General features: G+C 37.4%; 1 protein-coding gene across 5 annotated transcripts in view; it reads right to left on the bottom strand.

Annotated features, from left to right (window-relative positions):
- The window catches only part of thada (THADA armadillo repeat containing), a 108968-nt gene that overhangs the window by 76917 nt on the left and 8723 nt on the right, over window positions 1–23328 (bottom strand). For 4 of the 5 annotated variants that reach the window (XM_082154402.1, XM_082154403.1, XM_082154405.1 and 1 more), the window contains 7 exons: window positions 22614–22759; window positions 22303–22534; window positions 20225–20360; window positions 19990–20126; window positions 17907–18068; window positions 17477–17643; window positions 8795–8904 (listed from right to left, as the gene is read on the bottom strand). In XM_082154402.1, coding sequence (XP_082010528.1) covers window positions 8795–8904; window positions 17477–17643; window positions 17907–18068; window positions 19990–20126; window positions 20225–20360; window positions 22303–22534; window positions 22614–22759 — 1090 coding nt within the window. The remainder of the gene's footprint in view (window positions 1–8794; window positions 8905–17476; window positions 17644–17906; window positions 18069–19989; window positions 20127–20224; window positions 20361–22302; window positions 22535–22613; window positions 22760–23328) is intronic. The other variant, XM_082154404.1, reaches the window with a different exon arrangement.

Below are 23328 nucleotides of genomic sequence, written 5' to 3'. Positions count from 1 at the left end.
AGAAAAATGACAGGAAATAATAGGGAAAAGAGACAAACCAGACTTAAACCCAAATCACCCACTTGAGCACAACGTCTCAATGGCTATGCACAAACATTTACTAAACGGGTCTGGCTTAATTATGGTATGTAATACCCACTTTCCAATCAATCAATTCCTTATGAATAAGTTTCATCCATTTTTACTCATTATCCTGTTTCACTTTGAAATAAGTCACAATAAGAAATACAATGAATTGTGAACAACATGGATTCAACTTCTATTCTAGTTTGAGCTTCTTACATTCTTAGATATCCAGCCCAAAAACTCTCCAGTTTAATCCAGTTCAGTTTTTGACTTTCTCCTCTGCCCACTTAAAAGCCCACAATACACCTACTTTCCACCATTTCTCATAACCTGGAGAGATTGAGAACACTTTTAACTTAGCAATTAACAGCAAAGACAAACCTGTGAAGAGCAAAAAACTAGTTGTTGAGATTTATATAGCACACAATAACCGAACTTGCTTTCAAATGTAAGTTGTACATCTTGATAATGTAAGATATATACTATTTTTTTTTATTTTTTTTTTATCAAGTCAAAATTAATTTCTATAGCACATTTAAAAGCAACAGAGTTGCGCCTAAGTGCTGTACAACAAAACGTTGAGCATATAAAAAGAAATCATTAAAGGAAAACATGCAGCGTACAAAATATAAACACATTAAATAAAATACAATTAGAAAACTTAAAACTCTTAAACTACTCCTAATCAAAAGCCAGAGAGTACAAATAAGATTTACGAGCCGATTTAAAAGGAGCAAACCTCACATTTATGGGCAAACTGATCCAAAGTTTAGGTGCTGCAGAAGAGAAGGCCCGACCACCCTAAGTTTTACAGCGAAAATGTGGGACAGTTAAGAGAAGCTGATTACTAGACCTAAGAGTTCTTTGGGGAAAGTGAGGAATCAGAAGGTCACAAGTGTATTTTGGTGCAACACCAGATAAAGCCTTGTACACAAAAACTTCAATTTTAAAATCAATTCTAAACTTTATAGGAAGCCAAATGTAAAGTCGCTAAAATGGGAGAAATGTGATCCCTCTTTTTTGTTCCGGTAAGAAGTCACAGTTTGAGGCAGGCCACAGTACAGGGAATTACAGTATTCCAGGCGTGATGTTATGAGAGCGTCGATTACAGTCTCCATATCGTTCGGGGGTAGAAACGGTTTTAATTTCGCAGCCGATCTCAGATGAAAGAAACTGCCATTTACCACTGTACTGATTTGTTTCTTAAAATTTAGTGACGAAACAAATGTAACCCCAATATTCCTTACAAGAGGTTGAACACTGGTAGAAAGAGAACCTAAATTAAAAACAGATTGAGACCTGGAGGGGCCTAAAATCAGAATTTCACTTAATTGCAATTTTTTTTATTATTATTAGCCGATCCAACATTTGACCTCCTCAAAACAGTCGCAAAGCGAAGTGTCCAAAGAATCACTACTGTCAGTTTTAGCTGGTAGATAAAATTGTGTATTGTCAGCATAGCAGTGGTAGGAGATCTTATATTTCTTAAAAATGGCACCCAAGGAGAGCATGTAAAGTGAAAAGAGAAGAGGACCTAAAATGGACCCTTGGGGCACACGTATAATAGGGGAACCGACGAAGAAGAAAATTTCCCAATTCTCACTGAGAAGGTTCTGTCGTTGAGGTGAGAGTCTTTGTCTTTGAACTGCAGGGCAACACCCTGAATACCCACCACCTTTTCCAACCGATGTAACAGAATACTAGGGATGGGAATTGAAAACCGGTTCCACTCGAGAACCGGTTCTAAGTTTTATGAACCATCGATATTGTATGCCCTTGACATTAACGGGTCCTCTTATCGATGCTCCTTCTCCGAGTCCCAGCCATATATACAGACCATGAACTCACAACTGTCCCTTTTGTCCTTAATCGGGCACCATAACACGGCGTCCTACGCATCTGTGCGTCATGACGTCAAAGCGATTTGAGCAAAGGAGGGAATCATGGAGTGGAAGAGACTATCTAAAGTTTGGCTTTATTTTACTAAACGAGACAAAAATTATGCCGTTTGCAATAACTGCAAGGCTGTTATTTCGTGTAAGGGTGCAAATACAAGCAACATAAACATATCTACCCATGGTACTAAATTGCAGGGCAGGAATGCCTTGTTCTTGATCCGCTGCGTACAACTGCCCAAGCTAGCAGCACCTTTTTACTGTTATTACTTACTATTTGTTACAGCCCTATCTTCCACTTTTCATCAGAATGTGATTGGCAAGAGACGTCAATTTATGGGTGGAGAGTATACAAGTTTGTAGTAATCTGCTCACCAGTACTTCTTCCTCTGGTGGAACGTAGTTCTCCAGAGAAGTCTTTTGCTTCAACTCTTTTTCTTTAAGTTTGTTCATTATTTATCAACATTCACCAACCCATTTGATTATTATTTTCTCTTTATTGTTTAAATCCCTAGACATGGTATTATATATCATTAGATCTTTTAATAATCATTCATTTAGAAATAGATCATTTTCTGCATAAATAAATCATCTTGCAATTCAAACGTGATCCTCTTATGTGATGGTCGAGAACGAGCTGCCATTCATGTATGTATTTATGCATACAATGAATGAATACAATGTCAATGTATTTGGTCTTGGCGGAATAAATCTGCTACACTGATGCTACTTCAGAGAAAGTACAGAGACTTGCTACTGCGAATACCTTCACAGATATGCTGTGAGCATGTAAGACATGCTGCTGCTGCTGCTGCACATGTAACAGACATGATTTAACCCTGTAGCAGATCTATACAGGTGGAGCTGGGGAAGGGGAGGGTTCTGAAAGCGCACTGCAGACTGAAACAGCAAACAGTGCCAGGTATTTGAATGTTTGAGCAGCAAGCTCATTGGCAGCTGCTGCAACAGCAATCAATCAGCTGTGTTATGTAGATAACGACATGATTGCTACCAATAAGTTAACCCTCTGAGGTCGGCAAACGCGCCCCCGCGTTTTGCTGGATTTTCTTCACATTGTAGCACAATAAACTTAAATTACTCCTTCATTTATGGTCATACAGAAAAAAGAAATATAAAAAAAAGAATCTGTGATATTTCTACTTTTGTATGTGTCCACTTACAATCAAATTAATCAAAACATTGTGCTTTTGTAAAATAAAGAAAATAAACAGGGTGTGCGTTCTGCCTCTCCGTCGCGGTGAACTTTTTTTTCTTGAGCACGTCTATAAACTGAATCAAAACTCAGCGAATACTTGTCACACATTTATGAGCCATATATCTTTATAAACATTTAAGTGTGTACTTTTAAATGATCGGATTCAAACTGAAAACAAATATTCTCTGTTTAAGTAATTTGTATAAAACCAACAGGATGTCCAGTATCTCAAACGCTTGCTAATTATTTTTAATTCGACCACGCCCACTCGCGCAAAAGAGATTCACATGCAAATCTCCACATGGAACGCGAACGCGCTCGTTACCTCAAACACAAAGCACTAGGGCTGTCAACGAATATTCTAAATTCGAATATATATTCGAATAGTTTTAAAAAACAGAAATTCGAACGTGAAAATTAATATTCGAATGTGAATTTCGAATATGGAAAAACACGCCCGCGGAAGCAGAGGCGCGGGCCGCGCGGCTGTCTGCTTTGCGAGTGGGCGCGCTGCCGTGAGGCGTCAGGGACAGGTACACGAGTCGCACTGTCTAGCACAGCGTCACTGCTGAAAGTTGACTTATGGAAGATGGCAGAAAATCCAGAGCCCAACTCGACCGCAGCAGAGAAAGTGATTTTAACCTCCCAAAATCTAAAAAGCCATGTCTGGAAGTACTTTGGATTTTGGTCGGTCGAAGGTAAAATTGTGGAGCCGCGAGATAAAGTAGTATGCAAGCTATGTAAGATACAGCTAGCATACCATTCGACCACTAGCAACATGAGGTCACATCTCGATAATGTGCACCCAAATGAGCATGGCATAATGACAATAATTTATTTCTTTTTTTCCCTTTTTTTAATAGGCTACAAGCACCAAGTATGTAAGTAGCCTTTTTCTTTTTTAATAGCACTTTATTTTTTATGAACCTCAGGGTAAAAGTTCTTTGTTGTCACATTTCTCTGAATTGTGTGCCTCATTTTATTTAACATTAAACAGAAAAGTTCCATGTTTACCACAGCACAGCTCGCTCGGAGCTTTCAATGTCGGTTCTATACTGTAAAACTTCAATTAATGTTAATACATTTGTTTCAATCACTGAATGAAGCCTGCTATATTTGGGACAAGAGTCGCGACCTTAAATTGCTTGCACAAAACTCTTGATCAGCACTCAACATGTGCTTATTGTTGTTAATTTAAACCGTTATGCGCAGAGAGAGCGTGCGCGCGAGGGAGAGAGTTGGAGTGAGCGAGAGTGAGGTCTGCGGTCTTGGCCATTAGTTTATTTACTTGGTTTTGTGTTGGTAATACATTGTCAAATATGTTTAAACTTAAATTAACTACCTATACAAGTAGTTATGTCTCTTTGTATTAATTTGTCCTGTTATTGACGTAATGCGCGTCATTGACAAAATGCGCAAACAGATGTTCGAATAGTTCGAATATTCGTGTGTTTTTTAGAGGGAATATTCGAACGTCATTTTTGAGCAATTTTGACAGCCCTACAAAGCACCAAAACACTTCACAAGTCTCTGCTTTTTTTGAAAGACGCGCCGTGAGCTTACATTGGATTTACCTCAGAAGAAGAAGAACGCGATTTGAAGACAAGAAAGATGTAAGGTAAGAAATTCTTACTTATTAGTTAATGTTATTGTTGCATAAACTTCACATTGCAGTTGAAGTGTTGCTAGATATAAGGTGAATATTATAATATTTAGACCCGTGTTTACTGTTACTGTGTTTGTGGATATCTGCTCAAACGTAGATATGTATAATATGGTAACCATAATGTTTCATATTTTGGAGCATGCTGTGCGTTTGAATGTATCAGCAAAACGCACCAAACATTAGGCTTTATGTTTTTACTATTATCTCATTTCATATCATCATAACGAATGGAAACATTTGAAGTAACATATGATAATAAATATATTTTTCTCTAGCGTAGTTGTTCCTGAAATCTTTTGGAAGATTTCATTTATTGTTATTATTATTTTATGCAGCACTGCGTAGCCTATGCCTACAAGGCACAACAAACCTGCTCATTATATATTGTTGGAAACATTTGCGTGTATTCTGTGAATTTTAAAAAGAAATTTTAACCAGAAAAATCAAAAATCTATTCCCAAAATCATGCAGCCCTATGATACCTTTCTCTTGATATCAGTATGTTCACAGTTTTTTTTTTTTTTTTTTTTTTACAGGGCCCTGATGCAACTGAGTCAACACCTTGGAAATGAAAGGTATGTACAATGTTTTTAGGAATGGCACAAAGGTCTCTGTCTTTGGATCATTGTTTTCAATGTGCTCTTTCGTCATTTGTTGTGTATCTTTGGATTATGTTGTGTTGTAAATAAATCCAAACAAACAATCTAAAAGCCATTCTTTTTTAAATCTCCTCATTCTTTGTGCAAGGTTGCTCTGAATGACAGGGCCTGATAGCTCCTAATAGGGCAGTTAGGGGAGTGTCTTCGTCTTTCTCAGGTGTTGAAGGCTTACATATTAATGAGATGATCACGCCTCTTCGCATAAGGCTTTCTCAAACAAAACACGTCTTAGAAATTTTAAATCAATATATTGTCTTATCTGAATGAGCAGTCAGAGTGATTTTCACATTGTTTGAGCAAATATTCTAGGCTACGTGATACAATTTTCAAAAGTCTTGTGAAGAAATAATCAGTATGGGTTTCATGGCCTTATTTCAGTGACATTTTTTTTTTTTTTTTTTACAAACCACGCATAAATGTCATTATCTCAAAACTACAAACTTTTACATACATGCTGCTGATATATTATTGTAGCAGAGTTTGTGCTAAATACAGTGTAATAAGACTTTAACCATGACAATGTCACAAGTAACAGAAATAAGCACAAATGTCAGAGCATGTCAGAACACCTCCAGGGCCAGAAAACAGCTCAGACCCCAGAGGGTTAACCCTCTGGGGTCTGAGGGAGTTTTGGGGTCCTTGAGATGTTCTGACATGCCCTGACATTTGTGCTTTTTTCAGTTGCTTATAAACATATTAATGGCAAAGGTATAATTACACTCTATTTAGCACAAACAGGGCTACCATAATATGTGAGCAACACGCATATACTGTACATGTTTGTATTTTTGAGAGAATAATGTTTATGCATGGTTATTGAAAAAACTAAAAACTAAAGTTTCTGAAATAAGGCCACAAAACACATACTAAATATGTGACAATAAGACTTTTGACTAATGGATGTCGTTGCCTAGAGTTTTTTCTTCAAAATGATGTGAAAATCATCCTGCCCTTATCATTCACATAACACAATACATTGATTTAAATCTTGTAAAACACTTTTTGTTTGTAAAGGCAATATGCGCAAGGGGCGTCAACAATTCAACACCATCATGCATATTTAGTGATTCACACCTGAGGAGACAATGGGGCCCGCATACTTAATGAGCCATTCATTCAGGTGTGTCACCTATAGCCACAAGAAAGAATGCAAGAGCAATATATATATATATATATATATATATATATATTCTACCAAATTGGTTCAGCATGTCAATTTTTATTTTATTTTTTTTAAATTTTTTTTTAAAAATTTTGCTTGCAAATTGTATAATATCCAAGGAAAACATGTCTAGTAATTGTGCAGTTAATTCTCATACTGTATTTTCAGTTTTGGAATATGTATCCTCTCCCCAAATTTGTCAATAATAAAACACAATAAAAATTATTTAAAGAAAAGGCTTATATTTACCTTTTAAAATTTGTTTACATCTACCTTGTAAATATATTTTTTTTATTAAAAAGGTTACAATTACAACAACAATTGAAGTGCAATCTTTCTTTGTAAAAACTAAAGTATACATTTTATCATACATATTTCAAAGTTAATAATTCATTACTTCGAATATAGCCTACATTGACAAAACATACTATATTTAACATATTAGCAAAAATTGGCAAACAAAAGCTTATTTGAGGTGGCAGATATTTTACAGTAAAAATGTGTAATTATCCAAAACTAATCCACGAAATGTTGTCTTTCATTTGTCTGTAACATAGGTCTTTCGTTTTTATTATAAGGAATATAAATGTTAATTTGCAGTTTAATACGTTGCTTATACAAATACATTTTATTTCAACATATTTCAGTCGATTTTTACTCAGTATAGAAAAATAGTTTGCTAAAAGCAGATCATTCATTCACACACAGAAACGCAATTCAAATTTACTACAGTATTCCATCCGTTGCTCCTCGAAATACCAGCACTTCTGGTACATTTTCCATTATTATTATTCCTCACAGCGCTGCGAGACAGTGTAAACAAGTACAATGATCTGAATAAACTTTATGTGTTTTCTCGAGCTGATATGTGGGCGTTCACAGTTTGTATGGGATCGTCTCAGTCATTTGCGTTTGAATAGCGCGCGCTCTCCGTGGGCGGGGCCGATTAAAACGTAATGAGCTGAGATGAGAACGACTGACATCTCTCTCTTTTCATAAAGATTACATAAACAGAGAATATTTTTATTTTATATAAATTACTTCATTTAAAAGAAGAGAATTAAAGCTTCATGCCTGTGTGTCTGTATGCCTGTTTGACTGAGTATTCGCTGAGTTATTGTTCATTTTCGGACGCGTTTCAGAATGGACTTCACTGACAGAGAGAAGGCAGAACTCGCTTCGTGTTTATTTTTCTTTATTTGGCGAAAAGCACAACACTTTGTTTTTATTGTGAGTATACACAAAAATAATACACATTTAACAGAATCGATTGATGTATGAAACTTGTTTGTAATATCAAAGTCAACAGAGCAAAATTAATCTCTTTTGAACTGATAAAAAAAAAAAGCGAGCTGGTATCGCCGACGATACGGCCGACCTCAGGGGGTTAAAGACCTATTAGCCTGCACCATTCAGAGTTTCATGCCAGAACTATGTAATACTGCAACAAACTAAACCAAAAATATAAATATTGCCTTGGCAACTAACTGAAATAAGTTAAATATTTTAATGTAACATTTCTAATTTATTTGAGCTATTTCAATGTATTTTTTATAGTTTTTGTTTTAATTAACGATAGCAACACTATGACCGTTTTTATTTCATGAAAAAAAAAAAAAAAAAGAGAACTGCAGAGGTTAATTAAATTTACAAGAGGCTCCCTCAGCAACTCCACAACAGCAGAACTGATCTGATGTCCTATTCATGTCACTGTTGTAAAAGCGAGCGACTCAATTTCCTTAAATTCTGTGCAGTGGCCACATTCCAAAGCTCATTAAATCTCACATTTCCAGATGTTAAAGTTTTCAAACTTCCTGATTATTTGAAGCTTGTTTTCCACCCAGCAGCTGAGAGGTAGCAGGGATGGAGGGGGCTGGACTCATTCAGGTATGAAACGTGGTTGCCAAGTACAACATTAGGGGCTCTGGTGTAGCAGTCCTCATCAGTGACTCCCTCATCTAAAGATGCACACTTGTTCTGTCTGAGGCCTTTGGGCTGAAAACATCTTGAATTTGTGTAATGACAAGGGAGCTATTTTACTGGACGGCGAGTTGACAAGTCAGTATGTGCGTTTTCATCATTATTATATAATTGTTGGGGTCAGTCAAGCAATCTGATATGATCTCTCACCTGCAGAGCATCTCAGTGAGCTGAACAAATCCCACATAGGCCAGTTCAAACGCCCCCCTGTGACGAGACTGCAGCAGCTGCTCCCGAAAGTACTTCCCCACACCTTCCACCTGAGAGAAACACAGACAGACAGATTGACAAAATGGATATGTGAAGATACTCAAATTAAAAAGTTTACACTCAAATTAAAAAGTCTGCATTTTGTGCATACCGCCAAAGTAAAATATAGTAGACATCAAAAATAAAATCTAGATGGACTGGTCCAACTTATATTCTTATGGGTTCAAAAAACTTCACTCAGGCAGTCACTTAACTCCATATTAATGTCTGTGTATTTAGAATGCAATGACATTACATATACAGTAATGACCAAAAGTGATGCCCGACCTAGGAAAATTCCCTTCTTTTCACTTTATTCAAACTTATAAAAAATTTGTTTTCCTATTTTGTATGCATGATGTGAAGTTGTGCTTGGAGTATAAAACTAATATATGCGTTTCATTTGACATGATGCAATGACACATACCAAGCTTGCAGTCATTATTCCCAGTCTTTAATTCAATAAATCACCATGTGGCCAGTATTAGCTATAATATTAGATGTTATTTTGGAAGGATCTGTTCCTGCAACCATATTATTGAAATGGCTAAATCTGATCGATCGTTTTTGGCACAGAGCACAGTGACACCACTACCATGCAGAATGTAAAGTGCTGTGGCTGGTCAGGGAAGACCAGGGAATTTTGACAGGAGGATGAAAATAAACTGAATGTGGGACCACCTCAAAACAGCTTCTATAGACCTGGATGAGATTTTGAGGAACCTCCCATTTCATTTTGAACTCTATCCAACAGCTACAAGAGGCTGGATTGAGAGGTTGTGTACCAGTAAAGAAACCATTTATTAGTTGTATCTACTGCAAAAAAACACCTTGCATTTGCCAAAGAACATATGGACTGAAGTGTGGAAGATTGGAGCAATGTTCTGCAGTCCAACAAGTCAAAACAACCTAGCATTGGATGGTGTCAGGTGTGTTCATAGGAGAAACTGGAGTGATTTAATGCCAAATGCAATCGTGGTGAAATCGTTAAGCACGGCAGGGGAAACAAAGGTATTGGGATCTTTATTATTACGATATTATTGTGATCCCAAACACACCAGGACCCAAACACAAAGTTGCATGCAATAAATACTTTTTTTTACCACAATCCAAATCCAGAAATGTAATCTGAATTTAAATAGCCCCCTCATTTTATTTCCGAATGGCAAACATTCCTGCTAACAAATAAGCTTGGTAAAATAGATACTGTACTGTACATTTCAGCCTCTGTACATTTCAGCCTCTGCTCCCAAATCAATAAAACAGCTCAACAAAACAGTGGTTAAGGAGCAACTGTTTACTCCAAACGCTTTAGCTTTAGTAGGACTTTATTTAGGCAAACACTTCCTATTTGCAAATTCACCCGCAAAACCACCACCACCAAACTTTGCTTATGCTCCACGTCCACCGAGAAGTTTCCCAACAGCACCAGCTAATTACTGTCAGGGTCCGTGACCTAAATAGCAGCTTTTCCTGCATGTCTAACACTAAGAGGGGTTAACGAGGTCTAATGTTGTTGGTCTTGATTCCAATAACTCAAATTCTGGTTAAATAACTATTGAGAAAGAAAAGAAATACAATGAAATACCACAGACAGTGCAATCAAACGTGAGTTCACGACGCGAGAACTGAGATGACGACGAAGATGACGTCTTGACATAGCCGGAAGCGCTACACTGTCTGTTTACAAGCAGAGGAAGACGTGCGCTGTACATAAAACTGTCTTCGTAAATATGTCCGCAGATTTCGACGTAGATGAAGACTTGAATTTGTTTAACCAACCTTACTTATTCGAACCAGAATACATAGTTATCTGCGTCAAATATCTGCGTGATCTTCTCAGTTCTCACGCATGCCTCTCTCTCGAGAGGCCCACACGGAAGAAAATGATCAGTTGAATAAAGTCGTTATTTTTTTATTTTTTTTGCGCACAAAAAGTATTGTCGTCGCTTGATAAACTTAAGGTTGAGACACTGTAGTCACTTGGACTATTTTAACAATGTCTTTATTAACTTTCTGGGCTGGCAGCTGCAATTACCAAACAGCCTATGAAGAAGTGAGACAGCTCTCAGATTTCATCAAAAATATCTTAATTTTTGTTTCCGAAGATGAACTAAAGTCTTACAGGGCTGGAACAACATGAGGGTGAGTAATTACTGACATAATTTTCATTTTTGGGTGAACTAACCCTTTAAATACATATTATATGAAGGATAATAGTGTGGTCGCATTAGCAAAATTTTGCTGGCAAAAAAAAAGTCCATTGTCTAATGTCAGTTGTGCACCAATGTACAGTATGAAGCAATGCTCATATAGTAGTCAAACATTTTAGTATTATTGATATACTAATAAAGTAGCTTTTATATTTATATTTCGTTTTCATTTTTTGTTTTAGTATTTTTGTTATTTTTTTTCTGTGCTTTGTCATTTTTATTAGTTTTTTTAAAATATATTTCAATTTAGCTTTAATTTAACGTTATCACTTACAGGTAAGAAAGCTGTTGAAATAGTGCTCCATTTTGACCTTAATGCTGTTTAAAAAGCAGACAAAGTACGATACAATTTTCAGTGATAAACCTACCCTTACAATAACTGTTCTGTTAATAACCCTCTGTTGATCTGACTGTCCGTGTGGGGGGATACAAAAATGCGGAAGTATAATTTGTAGTATTCATGAAAGCCCTGGAGCTGTCAAAAGTATTTTGCTGACAAATAAATGTGACATTTTTTGTTCAGGTAGCACATAGAGCGAGTAAACATTGTTCATTTACATAAACTACCGACATTGTATCAATACAAAGCTGGTTGAAAATCTGCAACGTTACACTTTAAACCTAACAATGTTTCAAACCAAGTAGCATTTTGTTGGTCAACATGGTGAACCCGCTGTGAAATCTGCATGGGAAAATCTTTCACCCGCAGGAGAAATTCCAGATAGCATGGATACCTATTGAATTTCCCAGATTTTGCTGACGAAAATTTGCCAAACAGTATATGTAAAAATGTAAAGTTAAATATCAGCTCTAGAAACGTTTCAAGCTAAAGCAGCTAACTAGTAAACGGAGTACAGTACTTAACTTATGATGGCCACTGGATTATAAAAATTATTCACAACTCTCTCAACTAATGCAGAGCTCACACTGCACGATTTTAGGCTCTATTTTCACTAGCCGACAGGTTTTACGAAATCACTGTCAAATGCCTGAAATCGGAGGCAAATCGGTGCTCTATCCAAACTAAACATGCAAGATCTTGAGACAAATGTGTAGGCCCTTAATTTCACAGCAACGATCTACTGATGGTCAAATGACCAGAGCTCGACGACTTTGGGTACCACAATGATGGTGAAAAACATCCCCTACTGAGAAGCGGTTCACTCTTAACTAAAGGAATTATACACCATCAAGATGTGACTAACTGCTTGCAGTTGCCATGGCGCCTCCACAGTCTGAAAACATGTGCCGTGTTTCCACAGCGACGGAGGACATAACAGGATGCAGGACACACACATTTGGGAAACAGAACCTTCACTATCATAAACACACGCTCGGTCCGAACCCTCTGATGAAATGCGGTCTGGAAAAAGATGTTGTATGAGGCATAAACACAAACCGCAAACACAAGCCATGTGGACCCCGGCAGCATCGTTAGATCATCCTTTACATAACAGGCGAATATGCCATGGTAACCACACCAGTGACATCACTGAATAACTTCACTCCATCTGTTAAAGCACTGAAGTCATTTTAGCAGGACAGAGCAGTGAAAATAACAATCATACTGACACATTAACGCATTCACCGAGGCCGCTGGCTGATCAACACAAATTCCCAATCTGAAACCTTCGCACAGATATCAAGTAACAGCTCTAATGATATATTACTTCATTACTTCAGTGCAAAAGATGTTGCAAGGTCTGCTCCCTCCCTTGCTAAATTCTGGATTTGGAAACTACAGCAATCTATCAAGAAAACAAAGTGGGAACATTTGACCAAGCTGTCTGGCCTTGGCCGAAGTTACGCTCTTAGCTTAAGACATCAAAAACAAATTTAAGAGTTTAAACCTCCGGCCCCTCAACTGCTATGCAAAATCTGCTCTCCACAGGATGTTACAAAATAAACTTAAATGAACCTAAGAAGAACCTAAACTTTAAACCTTAATAATTTCTTCTGAAGGCATACAATAGTTTTGTGTGAGGAACAGACTGATAATCTTAGCCTCCCCTATACCTCTAAATCTCTTTTTCAATTCTGCATTTTCACTTCATTAATTAGAAGATACAGTGCTTAACAAATTTATTAGACCACCAGTCATAATAAAGAGTAAACTAAAATAAAAATGTAAAACTAAAAATTGTATTTTCATTTATTAGGCAAATAACAAATTGAAACCTTATTCACACATAACCAAAAAATTCAATATTTTTATGCCGTCCTTTGACCTTGATAACAGCTTGTTTTTATATGCAGTACTTTTCCAAAGTCTCTGTTGTTAATGACTTCCAAATAGTTTCTAGTTGTTCCCAAAGACATGCTTTTGATTAAACTTTTGTGCGATCCATCTTTGAATCCACTAAATCCCTAATTTGTTCAATAGGATGCAAGTCCGGACTTTAACTTGGCAAACTGTGACTAAAGAGCTACACATACTTGTGGATTAACCATTTCAGAAACATAAAAAATGGTCTAGTAAATTGATTAGGCACTGTATGTTAATTCACTGAAATCAAACCTGTGTGACTCATCTTCATGTAGTATGTAAGGAATAATTGAAGACGGGCCGTTGAATTATAAGAAAATAATGCACACCTAAGGTGGTAATGCTGCCACGACATGAAACGAGTGTGCATTATTTTCTAATATTTCAACAGAATTATTCGATTATTCCACTAATACTACGGTTACCAAACCTCAAGACATTGTTCAGATGTTGCATTTCAAGACATTTGTCAGAATTTTTTATTTTTTTTATAAAACTACAAAACAATACAATTATAGAGAGAAAATACTCATTAAAATCTAAAAATATTAAAAATTATATTACCCTTTTATGTTTTTGTTTTGTTTTTTGACTTATAGCTCTTGCTTTACACAGAAAAAAGTCAGCCATATAGGTTTGTATAAACAAGTTGAGTAAGTGTTGGCCAATCTATTCGCTAGGCCAGTAGGTTTTAGGACAAGGCCCATTTGAGAAAGGGAATTTTCACTTTACGTGAATGTACACAAACACTGTTACAAACAAATGTTCATATTGTACTCAAAGTGCTCACGGCTTTAAGTCAGGGAAGTTTTGAATATATATCAGGATGTAGGAAACATTCATGTTTATATATCGTATTGGCACATAGGACCGAGATGCTGCCAGAACAACCGCTGCAAGAGTCTCAGGTGTAAAAACCTGGTGAATGAGTTCTGTGTGAAGTGGTTCAGCTCTTCAGGGAAAAAGGAAGCTATTTGAAAAGAATGCAGGATAGGAAAGGTAGTCGGCCCATTAAACAGCAGGCTGGTCTGAAATGAAAGCACTATGCTAAGAGGGCACATGCTAATTGAAGCCGGGCACAGCAGGAGACAACATATACATTCACATGGTTTAAACAACTGCCGACGGAAAATAACTGCCCTGCTAAACACAGGCAGCTGGCACGGTCCATGTTGAATTAGAGTCCAGCACTGCTCCAAACCCTAGTGAGCTGGATACCTAGCCACCATCTAGAAACATCATAAGTACACTTCTGTCCTGAAGCATAGGAAGCAAAATTATGCTTCCTTCTAATTTACCTAATTTTAGCAGTATCGCAAGTATCCTTTACAAATAAGGCAATCCCAGAATGCACCACGACAAGTGAAAAAAATGATCCAATATGAAACCGCTCACTTAAAGGTAAGAACTAGTAAAGGGTTATATCTGAATAAAAGCCTAAATTAAATCTGTTCATCATATAAAGAGATCGTGTCTCTTCAGACAGGGGAATAGCCATCTCAGAAGTGAGCGGGAAAGAAACATCAAGAGCAATACCAGTTTTTGTTCTGACCTTTGTCTAACTGACAGGTTTTATTTTTCTTATCTCTTGCATTTAATTGGCTAAGAAATCAAATACACTGCTGAATAATAACCACTAATTTGGAAATTTGTATTCTATAATATTTTTCCCTATATTTTCCTAATGACCATTAGATGATTGGTTTATGTACCACACACACCTGTGCATCAAGTCATCATGGATTTCATACAAGGTAAAAATCCATAGTCCAAATCCAAATATCACAGAATTTTCTACACGAGGGTGCCCTCCGGCTTCCTGCATGAATAAAACAGACTTTACATGGGAGTGTTTAGCGCTCCATAATGCTCACATCGCTTCAGGCTTCAGGTCATGCATAGAATATCTTGTCTGTTTGAAATTAAATCTAGATTCATTCACATTGGCCCATGAAACCCCCTACATGAATACACTTGCCCGAAAAAAGTGCGGGGGACGAATTTAGGTCTTTGGACACATCCCAACTTGTTCCCCATTTATTCTATGCCCACATCAATTTTAAAATCAATTCTGTATCGGACTGGTAACCAATGCAGAGAACGTAGGATTGGGGTGATGTGATCTCGTGTGGACCGTTTGGTCTCGTTTGGAGACAAGAGATGGAAGAGAGGGGTAACCGACATATAGTGAGTTATAGTAGCCGAGTCATGTTGAAATAAAAGCGTGAATAACTGTTTCAAAGCTATCCCTGTTTAAAAATGGTTTGACTTTGGCTAACCGCTTTTGAAGCGTCAAAATGGTAGTTGCATGGAATGTCAATTGTAATCTCTCAGATCACATTAAAATATCTTCATTTGTGTTTGAAAGATGAACTAAAATCTTACGGGTTTGGAACGACATGAGTAAATGATGACAGAATTAAAATTTTGGGGTGAACAAACCCTTTTTCTGGCAGTATTTTCATGACAATTATATTAAATGTTGTATATTCCCATTATTGCAATTGGAGATTCGCAGATTACAATTACTATAATTCAGTAATCAAACAAATCATTGAGATTTAAATGTACAGCAAATTTGCAATTTGATAACTTATATATATATATATTTATTTATATTATATATATAATTAATATATAATTAATATATATATATATATATATAAAAAAAAAAAAAAAAAAAAAAAAAAACAACTTTCAATACTTTTTAAAAGAAGTCAGTGTATAAACCGTATTAACGGTAAAGGAATGTAAAAATGGTTAACGGTACGTCCCCTTACTATATACAGTACAGTCTAATCTACAGGACAGTAAAATACTGTTAAATTTAGAATTTAGGGAAGTGAAAATAAACATCTATATATTACAGTGAAAAATGCTAATTGATATTGAATTCCCAGTGTGACACTTCACATTGGATAGTTTTTCATTGAAATTACTTTCTTTCTAGGTACTTGTTTTTTTGTTTTTACTGTAAATTTAAAGGGGCCATATGTAAGAATTTTCATCTTTCATCTTGCTGTTTTTTTTTTGGCCAATGTGTGAACAGCTTGTACCGATACTTAAAAAAATTAGACCTTTCCCAACTTCCTAGGTTTTCTATGAAAGCATGTAGATTGATTTTTAAATGAACGACTTGGGACGTTTTTGCCAGGAAAATCAAAAGGATGTGACCTTTACGCACACTCACGAGAGCCTTTCTGCCATTCAAAGACATGAAACGAATGCTTATGCAATGTTCAGGATAATGCAGAAAGAGCTCTCCTGTACTTTAATGTCAATGTGTCATGCAAAGAAGAGGGATTAATTCAAACTATAGTCTCACGTAGCCATATATACTATCAAATATACTTTATAAATCAAACTATCATAAGTGTAATTTTAATGAACTCAACTGTCGACATGATAGCGGTGAATTTCAGAGCTAGAGCAAAAATATCCACATCAATACGATCAGATGCTTTCTTAACTGCTGCTTTTTCACTGCTGTCATTTTTGTTGTGTGCTTATTTTTGTTATTGAAAGGGAAGCACACAGAATACACAATATGTATGTATTTACATATTTTTATTTAATTTTTTTTTAATAATAATAAATGATTGTTCCCTAACATTCAAGCTAAGAAGCTACATACGGGATAGGATTCCACCTCAGAAGGAAGCCTACTATGAAGAGAGTAGACACTGAGGCAGCTCCCTAGGGATTAGAACAGAGTCTTTAAGTCTGTACTGGAAATACGTTTGACATTTTCTTTTCAATGGGCGCCAGGCTCAGCCTTATGGCAAATGAAGTTGTATTCACCATGATCACATTTCCTGATGCCTCTTCAGGGGCTGTTCCCTAGACCATATTTAAGTCTGTATTAGCTATTACCATGATGTCTCATCTCTCAGCCCTGAGCTCAAAAAGATCAGCTTACTGGTAAAAGTCTCCACACTACAGTATGAGGTACAGTTCTCCATTATATCTCACTAGCTTATGTAACCAAGATCTTGGCTTCAGGGAGAGCCCAGCGGTTTCTATTATAACAGTCTCAGTGAGGAGTGTGTGTCTGCATGTCAGACAGTGAATAGTAGATCAGGTGACACCTGACAAGTGCCTGACCTGGTCCTCCGTGATGACTCCTCTGCTGTCAGGGTGTGTGAGAGGACAGTACAGGGTCATGCTCTGACACAGATGACCCAGTAACATGGACACCTCTTTCATGGTCCTCCAGCAACACACCAGCACCATCTGAGCGGTGACTCGATAGGCCTCTCCATCACTGCCACCTAGACAACATCCATAAACATACACACAAATAAGCACTCGGAAAACACTGATCAAATGTCGGCCTCTCATGGACAGGATATGTATTACAGCAAAACCACCCCATCATTTAAAACGAATTATGGCTAAAAGTATGATGTTTAAAATATCAGTACGGTTACTACTACCGGTACATCATACTAATGGATTACTTGGTAACAGATACTATGGTAAAGGGCAATAAGGAGAAGGAACTGTATCTAGTGATGGGCAAATGTGTTTGTACCAGTGTTACAGATTTGTTGTTTATGAACGTCGTTCTCTGGCTCTTTCTGCTCACTGTTATGGCTGGTCTCACTGGGGTCCAGCTCTCTGGCACTGGTGAAAAAGTCATTTGAGTCACAAGGTTGAATCTCCTGCAGGATTTTCTGTAGGTCAGCAGAGGTCTCTGAGGAGAGAGAAAATATGTAATGTAATAACACGTATGTCACCTTCATTTATATAGCACTTTTAACAATATGAATTGTTTCAAAGCAGCTTTACAATGATAATAGGAAATTACAGTAACAGAGATTGTTTTGGCTTTACAGCAGCTCTAGAATAAAGTTATTGTCCAGCTAAAGTTAGTTTTGATTGATTGATTCACTTCCGTTGTGAAGATCATTAGTTATTAACTTAGGGGCCGCTAACACGACACCGTTCTAACAGAAAACCCTCATGCGGAGCCGGAGCGGCCGCCCATCCGCACAAAACAGTGCCTGGCGGCTCGAGAACGCACTCCCGCAAATAGGTTCCAAGGTGCAAACGATTATCAGTTATCTCTGCAAAAACCTACGCAGCCTCTGCGCAAACAAAGACACATGTGCATCACGTGTTCAGTCCATAGGTATGCGCGTTTGAATATATATATGTGCGGAGGCGTGTAGTCCTTTTTTACAAATCAACCCTCAACAAACTACTTGTCTGGACTTAAAAATGTATAATACAGAATTATTTATCGCGTCCGCATAGCCACGTGGTTACTCTGTACAGATAAAATGACAACATTTTATCTGTACAGAGGTAAAGGGAAGGAAAGGAGGCCTTCACAGGGGAGAGCCTAGTTGACACTTCAGGACTGTGTTGTCGTCGTGTCCAGGCGCAGGTCCTTCATCAGATCTGGATACAGCCTGGATCCGTCGGACTGCGGTAAACCTCAGGATAAACAGAGAGACTAATATTAGCGTAGACGCCATCCATCTTATGATGTAATAAGTACATCAGGATTTATGGGAAGTGTTCCCGGTTCCGGCTGACCTAATCCATGCAGCCTAACATTGAATTATAGAAGTCTATAATGTGTTATGTGTATACTAGGCCAAAGAGATGTGTTTTTAGTCTAGATTTGAACTGACAGAGTGTGTCTGCTTCCCGGACTATGTTAGGAAGACTTATTCCAAAGTTTTGGTGATAAATAGGAAAAGGATCTACCGCCAGCAGTCGATTTTGATATTCTAGGTATTATAACAACAAGGCACAGCGATTTGATTGGCTATTTGGGTTGTCAGTCATGTCTCTGTCATAAGGTCAATTATGACAAGCGATGTAGCATAGTACAACTATCAAATCAAAGGCTGCAATTTAATTAAGTACATAGTATGTTGAAATTTGTGTTTCAGAGAGAAGAGCGGCATTATGTTCATTTACATGCAATCAATTCATCATCTGGTATTTTTGGAGTCTTAGAGCATTTGAATGCTTGAAAGTGAAGAATTTAAAGTCCCCCATTATGCAGTATGTCGTATAGCTGTTTGTGAATGTAAAAGGTCTGCAAACTTAAAAAAAATCAAAGTGTCGTTATTGTCTCCCTAAAGAAAGAACCGATTCTAAACTGCCTGAAACAAGTCGTCAGCAATTTCAGTCTTACGTCCTGCACAAACCTATGTAGGTTTGTAGGTTTGTGACAAAATTGCATGACACCAGCCTATGATCGTCATTGGCTGCCCGTGAAAAAAGGGACTGAATTTATAGAGTTTATAGAGACTGAATCCTTTACCGAACCGTTTTAGACACTGTGAGAAAAGAGATGATGCTGTTCTTCCTCGCCTTGGCACATCCTGCTCAACATTTTCATATTATTCCATGTTTTTCCATGTGTAAGTAATATAAAACAGTTCTGCCCATTAACAGGCACAGAAATATATCCATCACAGTATAAACAGCATAGCAATCGGATGATGCATTTGTACTTTCACACGATACATATCACACACTTAGGACAGATAAGGGGCTTCCTCACGCAAATCAAGGGGCCAACTACTTGTGCAATACTTGGCATGGTAACAGCTGGTTAGGACTCACTTAGTTAGGACAGTGTTAGATGCATTTACCAGACTCTGTATCCATAGGAATGAGGCCCTCGGGGGAAGAGCTCTGAACCACAGGTGACACAACATCAGACATCCTGTAGCACAGGCCTATGAGCTCTGACACAACAGCCCTCCATTGAGACAGCAGTGCAAGTGATCTAAACATAGACACACATCAACCACATGAACACCAGTCAAAATAAATGCCAAGACCTCTGTAAGTAGATGATTAAAGGTTAAGTGTGTGTGGAAGTACCCAGTGTTGAGCTGTTGGAGTACTGCAGTGATGCAGTGAGCTCTGCCATATAAAGGATAGCAAGCAGAAGCCTGCAGAAGAGACAACTCTGCCTTCAATATCTCTTCTTTCAGACAAATCATCAGCCACTGCACCACTGAAACATCACAAACACATTCTCGAATTTAGATAATTTACAGAGGTAAAAAATGTACTCATTTTGAAATTGAAAGAGGCCATCTTTGTTTTAGTTTTTTTACAAATAACCATTGATCAACACATGCAATTAGCACATCAAATATGAAAAAAAGAGGAAGCTCAACAGTACTTGACATACGAGAACAAAACTCATTTATTTTTGCAGAAGCTCAGATGCGCTTGCATGACAAGAAAACAAACCTCATTGGTTTATCAGGCAAATATATTTGAGCTTCTGTTTACCATGTAAACCATTTGGTATGCTCTATGTATTTGCACTGGAAAGAGACTAAATTATGGGGGAGGGTAACTGATGACAGAATTTTTTTTTGGGGGGTGAACTTTTAAGAAAGGACACGTGGTTTTTGAAGTGTTGAACGTGCGTTTACGTTAGTGTTGTCACGATACCAAAATTGTTGTTTCGATACTGATACCAAGTCAAGTATTGCGATTTCGATACTTTTCCTGAAAAGGGAGAAACACTCTCAAATATCATTGCTGTGCTTTATTTTAAAACCGGGACAACATTCTAATCATATAACACACTAATATGAACATATGAACAGCAGATATATTAAACATTTGAACAAAATATGAAATATAAAAATATAAAAAATAAATTAGAGCAATGACATTCAAGGTATTTTTTTTTAATAAATTTAGCAGCATTATCTCATTTATCATAAGAAACATAAGAGCTTTATCTTGATTCTGAACTTTGAATAAAAATATGAACAGCGATTATATTAAACAATGTTTAATATTGGTAACATATGATAAGCCTCATTGGTGATATATTTGACATGTGGGGAGAGAGTTGTGGAAGGCCTATACTTCATGTTAAACAAATATATAGCAGCAAAGACAACGTCGGCAGTGTTGACGGCAAAATAGGCTACAGAATAATTCGTTTTGTATTGACAGGTGCAATATTTGAAAATTGATAATATTTTTTTTTATTACATTTATATTGTATTTATGTCAAAACTTTCAAACATCAAAATGTCATTTATTAATATGTATTCGTGTCAAAATGACATAGAAACATCTTTTCCTATTCTATTTTGCCTGGAAACGCTTCCAACACGCTTGCGTGTCGCGTGAAAAATAGGCGTCGGTTCTATTTCTAGCATGCACGCGTTTTCCGCGCGTCTCGAGCTGCGCCCAGACGCATGTGTCACGCAGACAGTTAACATGGGAGACGAAATAAAAACGGACACGACACGCAGCCAGTGTGTTGCCGGCCTTACAAATCTGGAACACGGTCATTCTTAGAAGTGTCGATACTAATAAATCAAGGAATCGTGACGTTTTTAATTTCTGATTTACTTTTGAAGTATCGGTGTACCGTGCAACAGAGCAAGGTAGGCAACGTACTTCCAATATGTCACTCCTCGCGTCATCTTTTTCTACGAGTAGTGGACCACTTGTGCTCGCACATGCAGCCATCTCGCTGTAGTGTTTTGTCACATGACACTGACAGCGGCAGGTTCTTTGCTGCGTGCGTCAGGAAAAAAACACAGACGTCCATAGGGAGGCGGGTTTTTTTTTGTTTTTGTTTTTTTAAGTATCGATACTGATACATTTAGGTATCGTGACCTTTTTAATTTCCGAGTATCGCGGTACTTTTGAAGTATCGGTACACCGTGCAACACTAGTTTACGTTCACAATTAAATTATGGAAAGTCTGGAGATTCTTGAAAACTGACATCCTGCTTACATCTACAATATTGCACGGACTTGTCTAAACATCCCCATGCATGCCAATTTTTTTTGTTTAGCCAGGGTGGGGTGGGGGTTTTGGCTCTCAGATTTCATGTTCGGCAGGGGTGGGGGGTTTTCTAGTGCCTTGGGCATGAGCCTGTTAGGCCCGTACATTAATACGTCCCTGTCTAGTATACCTGCCAAGGTGTTCTGCTCCAGAGTGGAAGCCTCAGACACCTGGGACTGGTTCAGTGCTGGTGGCCGGAGAGGGATGTTCTGCTCTTGAATACAGCCGAGTAACGCGTCCTGTAGACCCGGCTGGTGCAGGAGCAGATTGAGAAGATGAGCGGCAGTGACGCTGTCGAAGGGTTTGGTGCTGGTGCTGAGGTTCAGAGCGACCTGAAACAAAGACTGCAGCCTCTCCGGCTCCTACACAGATGATGAAAAGCATTCATATTCATTTGAGCATTACTTAATACTAGTCTCAGACTCTTATTTTCACACTGACCTGAAGTCGCACTGCTGCAGGGGGCAGTTTTTGTAAGAGGTTGCAGGCGAGCTGTTTGACTTCAAGAAAGTTGTTTGCAATGCAGTACAGCACAGCTTGGGCATCAGCTACACTTACTGACTCTCCAAGAGCAAAGCCAACAGAGCCTGAAAGAAAGAGTTGAACAGATGAGGAGTATAATAGAGATGACTAGTGGTTGATCAATTGTGGATTTCTTGATGGCCGATACCAATATCTTGAAGAGCAGGGTGGCCAATGGCTTATATAAAGCTGTCTATATGATATAATACTAATTAATTTAAAGGTAGTAAATAAGACATGCACAAGTTCAGCTATTCAAATTATATTTTACATAATATTTACTAAAATAACTAGAAATAAATCATTTGTAAATAAACCTTTTTTTTTTTTATCATTTAGATAGGAATTTCTTGATTCTGTAACCCAATTATTCAATTTTTCACAAATAAATAAGATAAAAAAAAAACACATAAATAAACACTTCAATAGTGTACTCAGTAATCTGGTCTGAGCGCACTGGGAATCATATTTGCTAAAAAAAAAAAGACCAGGTAATAAAATACACACACAGTGAATATGACAGTGGCAAACTAGATATAGCGCAGCATAGGTTTGAAATTAAGTTTAATATGTTTCTCACTATTGCATAACCATTCAAATCAAACGGAAGGACCGTCATGAACAGAGTACACAT

The sequence above is a fragment of the Leuciscus leuciscus genome (genome assembly GCF_965113295.1).
Source record: "Leuciscus leuciscus genome assembly, chromosome: 22".
NCBI classification, from domain to species: domain Eukaryota; kingdom Metazoa; phylum Chordata; class Actinopteri; order Cypriniformes; family Leuciscidae; genus Leuciscus; species Leuciscus leuciscus.
The sequence above is the reverse complement of the archived record's forward strand: the minus strand, read 5'-3'. Positions and strand labels throughout refer to the sequence as shown.